The sequence below is a fragment of the Parus major genome, chromosome 7, assembly GCF_001522545.3.
Source record: "Parus major isolate Abel chromosome 7, Parus_major1.1, whole genome shotgun sequence".
Lineage (NCBI taxonomy): Eukaryota > Metazoa > Chordata > Aves > Passeriformes > Paridae > Parus > Parus major.
In genome coordinates this window covers 36,583,506-36,591,634 of record NC_031776.1, presented here as the reverse complement: position 1 = coordinate 36,591,634, position 8,129 = coordinate 36,583,506, and the positions used below count along the sequence as shown (strand labels likewise).

The following is an 8,129-nucleotide window of genomic DNA, read 5'->3' as shown; positions in this document are numbered from 1 at the left end:
ACACCCATCCCAGGGACAGGACACCCCATTCCCTGCCAGATACCCATCCCAAGGACAGCACACCCTGCCCAGCACCAACCTGTGACCCATCCCAAGGACAGCACACCCTGCCCAGCACCAACCTGTGGGCACCCCAATTCCCAGGAGATCCCTGTGGGATGCTCCACATGCAGCAAATGCCCCCCGAGCCGGCTCCTTCCTTCCTCCCACTCTCTCCATCCCAATTCCCGGTTCCCTCTCCCCTCTGGATCCACGGCTGCTGGGCGAGCCCCACACCACCAGCGGCTTTTCCCAGCCCTCCAGGGCAGGGATTTTCCAGGTCTAACCCTGGCACTCCGCTTTCCTTGGAGCTCACATCAATAAAGTTCAGCCTGGCTGGGCTCAGCCTTGCCCAAAAAGCCCTGGATTATGCCCAGAGCTTTCTCCTTCCCGGCTCACGGAAAGCTTGGAGCTACAAAGGATTTCCTTGTCAGGGAAATGGAGCATTTTATAGGAATCTATAAATATCCATCCCAGTCCTGCGCTGAATGTAGGAATTATCTCCAAGGAGGTTGGGAATGCGGTGCTGAAGGCTGAGTCTGCAGCCCGAGGCTCCCGGAGATGTTCCCTGCACCAGGAAAACAGGACAGGAATGCTGGGACAGCAGCAGGACCCAAAAAACGATCTGGGATCATCCGGTCCTAGCCCTGGCCATGGCCAGGGTCACCTCCCATGGACCGGGCTGCTCCAAGCCCCAGGGACACGGGGACAGCCACGGGAGGAGCGAGGGACATCCAAGGGACACGGAGAGGGCTGGTGGGATGTCCCCAGGGGAGCGGCAGTGGGGCCACGGCTGTCACACAACCACGGAATTGTTCAGGTTGGAAAAACTCTCCAAGACCATGGATTCCAACCATTCCCAGCACAGCCAAAGCCCCCAAGACCATGGAGTCCAAGCATTCCCAGCACAGCCAAAGCCCCCCGAGACCATGGAGTCCAAGCATCCCCACCACTGCCAAGGCCCTTGTGGAATTACTGAGGTTGGAAAAGCCCCCAAAGACCACGGAGCCCACCCATCCCAACCATTCCTAGCACCGCCAAGACCCCCACATCCCTAGCGGGACGAGGACTCCCCCACCGCCCCGGGGCAGCTTTCTGGGAAGGAATTTCCCCGCTCTCCCAGGCAGAGCACCCACCTTGAGCAGCTTGCAGCGGATCTGCGCCGAGACCATGTGGCTGTTGCGCAGGTTGCCCACGCGGAACATGAGCGTGAGCTTGCCGTCGCGCATGGAGATGGCGGCGTGCTCGCTGAACATCAGCGTCTCGGCCCTCTTCTTGGGCTGCGACATCTTGATGAACATGCAGCCGATCAGGAAGGCGTCCACAATGGAGCCCAGGATGGACTGGAAGAGGAAGAGGATGATGCCCTCGGGGCACTTGTCGGTGATGTAGCGGTAGCCGTAGCCGATGGTGGCCTCGGTCTCGATGAAGAAGAGGAAGGCGGAGGGGAAGTTGTAGACGTTGGCCACGCACGGGGTGTAGCTGTCGTCGTGCGCCTTGTTGAGGTCCCCGCGCATGTAGGCGATCACCCACCACATGGAGGCCATGAAGAGCCAGGCCACGGTGTAGGTGAGGATGAAGATGAACAGGTTCCAGCGCCACTTGAGGTCCACCAGCGTGGTGAAGAGGTCGGACAGGTAGCGGCTGGTCTCGCCGCCCAGGTTGCCGTGCTGGACGTTGCAGCGGCCGTTCTTGTCCACGAAGCGCTGGCGCTTCCCGCGGGGAGCGCTGCGCGGGGGCGGGAGGCCGCCGCCGCTGGCCGAGGTGCTCACCACCTGGTACTCATCGCCCAGCTTGCGCCGCAGCGCCGACATGCTCCGCGCAGCTCCGCGCAGCCCCGCGCAGCCCCCGACAGCCCGCGGAGCCCCGAACACCCCGCGGAGCCACGAACACCCCGCGGAGCCGGCACAGTCCGAGCAGCCGGGAACAGCCTGCGCAGCCCCGAACACCCCGCGGAGCCCCGCGCAGCCGGCACTGCCCCCGCAGCTCCGCGCACCGCTTAGTCCCGAGCACAGAGCTCAGCCCCGCGCAGCCCCGCGCACCGCGCAGCTCCGCGCATCCCGCAGCTCCGCGCACACCGCCGAGCTCCGAGCACCGCTCAGCACCGCGCAGCTCCGCGCACACCCCGCAGCTCCGCACACCGGGCACCGCTCAGCTCCGCGCACCGCTCAGCTCCGCTCAGCCCCGCGCATCCCACAGCTCCGCGCATCCCACAGCTCCGCGCACCGCTCAGCCCCGCGCAACTCCGCACATCTCACAGCCCTGTTCAGCCCCGCTCAGCCCGCTCAGCCCCGCTCAGCCCGCCCGGCCCCGCCGCGCCGCGGCCGCGGAGCCTCCGCCCGGCGCCGCCGCCTCCCACGCGGAGCCGCCGGCAGCGGCCCCGGGCAGGGCGGCACCGCCCCGCGCAGCGCCACTCCTCCCGCACCGCCCCTGGAGCCGCCCCTGGAGCCGCGCACCGCACCTGGGCCCGCCCCGCCAGCCGCAGCCTCTGACCCTGCGCGGCTCCGCGCGCATCCAGCCCGCGCACAGCCCGCCCTCCGCATCCCCGCATCCTCCTCCTCCTCCTCCTCCCATCCTTCTTCCCTTCATCCTCTCCCCAGCCCGCCCTCCGCATCCCCGCATCCTCCTCCTCCTCGTCATCCTCCTTCCCTTCATCCTCTCCCCAGCATCCCTCGCTCATCTTCCTCCTCCTCCCATCCTCCTTCCCTTCATCCTCTCCCCAGCATCCCTCGCTCATCTTCCTCCTCCTCCCATCCTCCTTCCCTTCATCCTCTCCCCAGCATCCTTCGCTCATCCTCCTCCTCCTCCCATCCTCCTCCCCTCATCATCTTCCTCCTCATCTTCCTCTCCCCAGCATCCTCCCCCGGGGCTCCATCCCTCCTCCTCCTCCTCCTCCTCCTCCTCCTCGCAGGGGCCCGAGCTCCCACAGAGCCAAGCAGGAGGGGCCCAGGGGAGGTCAGACACCCCCACCTTTCCCATATCCCATTCCATCCCATCCCGGTTTTATCGCATCCGGTTTTATTTGAAGTTTTCCAGGTGCTTTGATCCCCCCCGAGCCCCCCAGCACTGCCGGGACGCAGAGGGGCACAGCCCCTTCCAGCCGGGAAGAAATTCCCCGGGAGAAGCCACAAAGCTCAGCCCTGATCCAGAACCGGCGGCGAGCAGGAAATGGGTCCCGGGATGGGGGAAAATGACCGGGAATGATGGAAGAGTTTGGGTGGGAAGGGAGCTGCTGATGCTCCCGGGGGCCAGGCTGGATCCAGGGCTGCTCCAGGACTGCTGCCGTCAGCTCCACAGAAATCTTGGATTGTCACCTTTTAGCCATGTGATCGAGCCCAGCCACACCTCTTGTTTACCCAGTATCCCTTCACCTTCCTCGGAACTGACTCCCAAGGATTTTTCTTGCCTTTGCTTTTCTATTCCAGCTTTTTTGTTGTTTTCTTTCTGTCATTAAATTAATTTAGTTTCTCACTCTTCTGTTTCCTATTCCAAATCTCTCCTGTTCCCCACAGTTTTTTCCTGGGATTGGCAAAATGCCTGTTAATTTTCCCACCCAATTAAAGGAAATTTTGTATGGAATTCATCCCAAACTCTGGCCACGCTGGCAGAACCCTCCTGGCACAGAGATCCACCAGCCTTGCCAGCCTCCCCTCTCCTATTCCTCCTTCCTCCATCCCTCCCGTGTTCCCAGAGGCCTCTCCATGGGCTGGAATTGGGCAAAGCTTCCCTGTGATCCATCTGGGTGTGCCAGAGCCGATCCAAGGGGAGCCATTCCCGGGAATTGCTGCAGTTTGCTTTCGGGGAGATGAGCTGATTCCCAGCACCCGTGTTCCATGGGGGGAGGAGGAAATAGTGGGAGTGGGAAGGGAATGATGGACATGGAGATGTCACCCCAAGGGTCCTGGAGACAGGAAGCTGCTCCAGGAGCACTGGAAGAGCTCTTCCCCCTGGATCAATGGAATTCCCAGCTGATTCCACTGTGCAGGGACAGCTCCCACTGTCCCAGGCTGCTCCAAGTCCTGTCCAATCCAGCCTGAGACACTTCCAGGGATCTGGAAACATCCATGGAATAACCTGTGCCAGCCAGGAATTCCCAATATCCCACCCATCCCTGCCCTCTGGCACTGGGAGCCATTCCCTGGCTCCTGTCCCTCCATCCCTTGTCCCCAGTCCCTCTCCAGCTCTCCTGGAGCCCCTTCAGGCCCTGCAAGGGGCTCTGAGCTCTCCCTGGATCCTTCCCTTCTCCAGGGGAACATTCCCAGCTCTCCCTGGATCCTTCCCTTCTCCAGGGGAACATTCCCAGCTCTCCCTGGATCCTTCCCTTCTCCAGGGGAACATTCCCAGCTCTCCCAGCCTGGCTCCAGAGGGGCTCCAGCCCTGGAGCTGCTCCATGGTCTCCTCTGGACTCTCCAGCAGCTTGACATCCTCCTCATCCCACAAATCCAACCTTCCCAGGGCTGCTGCAGTCCCAGCCCAACACTCCAGGTGAAGTTTCCCATCCCAGGTTTGTGTTGATCCATTTAAACTCTCCTGGATCCTGAACCCAAGAGTTCCCTTTTCCTGGATCCGCTTTTCCTGCAGTTCCATTCCTCACCTGCAATTCTCTGATCTCAGCACCTGGAGGCTTTTCCAGGCTTTAGCTGACGTGGGGATGATGATAAATAAAATGTGTGAAATTAATTACTTATTCCCAGAATTAACAGAGACATTCCCAAACCTCTCTCTTCCAATCCCACCACCTGGATATGGATTTGAGGGCAGATCCTGCTGTTTTCCCTCGGAAAAATCATTTCCAGTTTGAAATGGGAATTGGAGCAGGCAGTCAGGATTTTCCTGACCCCCAAAATATCCTAAATCCCTTAAATAAATCCCAAAAAAAAGTTTTCCAAGGAAATGAGATGGAGGTTGGTTCCCTCTCTGTAATTTTCTATCAATCCTAAAAATTAACATTTCTGAGAAATTCCAAAGAAAAAGTGGGAAATACCTCAGTGCCTGCATTCATCCCTTCCAAAGGGATTCTTGGGTGATTCATTCCCAGGCTCCACAGCCCATCATTAACACGAGCAGTTAATTACCTCAAATGCTTTAATTACCAGGGGCCTCGGCAGGGTTTGGTGTCACCTGCAGCTCCAACCCCCCAGACACCTGCAGGGACGCCCTGGAGCAGGGAATTCCTGAGAAAAGGGATTTTACTGGGAGACTTTCCATATTTTTCAGACAAGGAAGCAACTCTGGATGCGGGGAATCTCATTAAAGGAGTTCTTAATTAGTCCTGTTGGGATTTAATTGATTGAAGGGCACTTCAGCAGTGTAGGAAGAATTATAAAATTAAATATTAATACAGAAATTCTATTTATAAAAATCCTAATTTTATAAATACAAAACCCTCATTTTAAAAATAGCTCCAGCTCCGATGCCGAGGATCCTTGGGATGGGACAGGGCAGTGTTGGGAATGTGGAGCTGAACATTCCCCCTTGGAATGTTCCATAGGGAAGTGCCACCCCCCTCTGCCACTGTCCCCAGGGCATTCCCGACCTCCTCCTTCCCATCCCAACCCCAATTCCCGGCCCCAGGACACACCCAGGGCTCTGGTGTGGCCAAAACCCTCGGGAAGGAGATGAAATAAAGAATCGATTCCTCTTTTCCTGCATGGAAATTCCTGTTTAAATTTGATCCTGAGGTTTTCCCATTTTTTTTTTTTCACAAAGCAGAACAAAACCTCCCCTTTTTTTTGTGGGGGAAGAGCTGTTAAATCCCATTTTGTATTTTTGGGGTGATTGGAGGAGGAAGAGCAGGAATATTCGGGCAGGAGGCTGGAGATGAGCCCCTGATCCGAGTTAATCCAGGATATTCCAGTGCCATGCACGCCCAGCAATCCCTTTCCCAACTGAAACCCCTCCTGCTTCCCGTTCAATGCATTTATCCAGGAAACATCCTCTGATTTACACCTCACCCATAAAGCCCGGGATGAATCCAGAACCACCAGAGCAGGGTACAGAAAATACCGGCATTTTTAATGACCCAGTGCATTTACAGAGATTTTTGGGACCTGTGAGGGAAATCCTGGGAAATATTTCCCCACTTACCCGCGCTGGGATCCCGCTGCCCTGGGATTTCAGTCTCCTGAACCCTCTGGGCAGTGAGAATTCCCAAAATCCCAGCCCAGAGGGCCGCAGCTGCATTTGGGGTGGCTCCCAAAGGAACGTCCCCAGCACATCCCAGGAATGTCCCTGTCCCCACATCCCAGCTGGAGCAGCTCCTGAGGACCAGCAGCGCTTTGGGAACAGCCACACCCACAAAAGGATGGAGCCTCAAATCCCTAAAACCAGAAAGGAGCCTCTGTGATTCCAGTGGGAATGGGAACACCCAGAGGCAGAGCTGGGAGCAGATCCAGGGACAGAGCTGTGCCTGTGGCTGGTGGGATGTGGGGATTCATGGATGTGTTGGGATGGAGGGGTGGAGACCCTCCAAGCTCCAGAGGTCTCAGCTCTGGCCCTTCCAGGAGTCCCCTGAGCCCCAGGTCTGGCTCCAGCTCCATTCCCAAGGGAGGGACAGCTCCATTCCCATGGAAGGAGGGACAACTCCATTCCCATGGAAGGAGGGACAGCTCCATTCCCAAGGAAAGGACAGCTCTATTCCCATGGAGGGACAGCTCCATTCCCAAGGAGGGACAGCTCCATTCCCATGGGAGGAGGGACAGCTCCATTCCCAAGGGACAGCTCCATTCCCATGGAAGGGACAGCTCCATTCCCATGGAAGGAGGGACAGCTCCATTCCCATGGAAAGGACAGCTCCATTCCCAAGGAAAGGACAGCTCCATTCCCATGGAAGGAGGGACAGGTCCCTCCGCGCTGCTCCGAGGTCCCACAGATGTTGCTGCTTCCCCTCGGCATTGCCGTGTCTCCCGTGGCCTCACCTCTTGGAATTCCTGGTGCGGTGCAGTCTTAGCCTGATTTTCCCAACACCAGATCCCATTTTTTTCCCAGCAAAATCCCAGGAAGCTTTGGTGCTGTCAAATCCCACTGGGCACGAGAGAACACCCCAGATCCTCCAGGACATTCTCCAGGACATTCTCCAGGACATTCTCCAGGAGAGCCCAGCACATCCCAGCAGCTCGGGCCACACCTCCCAGGGCCACCTGTCCGTGGTGACAGCAACACCTCCACATCCCAATGTCTCCAGGCTCAGCCATGCCTCTGGAATCTCGGGAGCGCGCTGCCGCCGGTATCCGCAGCTCGGATCGCTCGGAGGGACCGGGAAGTCGCCGGTGGCTCCGCTGGGACGGGGCTGGGCTCTGCTGGGAGCAGTGGGAAAAGCGGGAACAGCGGGATGTGAGGTGGGAATCAGGCTCCCAGGGTCATGTTGCGCAGCAGCCACTGCTGGGAGCGGCCGCTCCCGCATTCCCGCATGGTGGGAACCAGCCGATCCTCCTCCGACGGCTCCGCCAGGCACTGGTTGCTGTTCAGGTGCCTCAGGGTGAGCTTCTGCAAGGGGAGACAGAGAATTCCCGCTGAAACCCAGAATTCCAGTTGGGGAATTCCGTGTCCCGGCATTCCAGGCCCGGTTTGGTCAGTGTGTGGAGCTCCGGGACATCCCCAGCACACGGAGCCACCCCGCTCCTCCCTCTGCTCAACCGACAAATCCCTCTGCAAAGGGAAAATAACTCCAGGGAAATCTGATATTCCCAGGGCACAGCTGCTGGATGGAGGAGCTGGGTCTCCACATGGACACCTGGAATGATTGGGACCAGAGCAGGAATTGCTGCTGGTGGAAATGGATTTGCTCAGTATTCCATGGAAATGCTCCTGTTCCCAGGGCGGTTTTCCTTCTTGGGACACCCCTTCTGATCCCACCACATTTCTGAGGGATGGGAGAATTGGAAGGACACAAAACAAATTGGAAGGAATAAACCACCACCTGTTCCACTGGAAGAACAAATTCCCAGAGAAATCCCGGGAAGTTAAACAGGGAATTCTGTCAAAAAACAGCAGAGAGGTTCAGTCCCGGCTGAGCCGGGAGCGTTCCCACCATCATTCCTTGGGAGTGTGCCAGGGCCTCACCTCCCAGCCAGGAATTCCCAATTCCCAAT

The 8,129-nt window shown here is 58.2% G+C and overlaps 2 protein-coding genes across 2 annotated transcripts in view; both read right to left on the bottom strand.

Moving 5' to 3' along the window:
• The window catches only part of KCNJ3 (potassium inwardly rectifying channel subfamily J member 3), a 28,822-nt gene extending 26,490 nt beyond the window's left edge, over positions 1 to 2,332 (bottom strand). The window contains exon 1 of the mRNA XM_015634499.3: positions 1,176 to 2,332. Within this exon, the coding sequence (XP_015489985.1) occupies positions 1,176 to 1,853 (678 nt within the window). The 5' untranslated portion in view covers positions 1,854 to 2,332. The remainder of the gene's footprint in view (positions 1 to 1,175) is intronic.
• A 3,696-nt stretch (positions 2,333 to 6,028) lies between these two features.
• Positions 6,029 to 8,129, bottom strand: part of LOC107207438 (polypeptide N-acetylgalactosaminyltransferase 13-like) — an 11,770-nt gene continuing 9,669 nt past the window's right edge. The window contains exon 4 of the mRNA XM_015634505.3: positions 6,029 to 7,524. Within this exon, the coding sequence (XP_015489991.1) occupies positions 7,384 to 7,524 (141 nt within the window). The 3' untranslated portion in view covers positions 6,029 to 7,383. The remainder of the gene's footprint in view (positions 7,525 to 8,129) is intronic.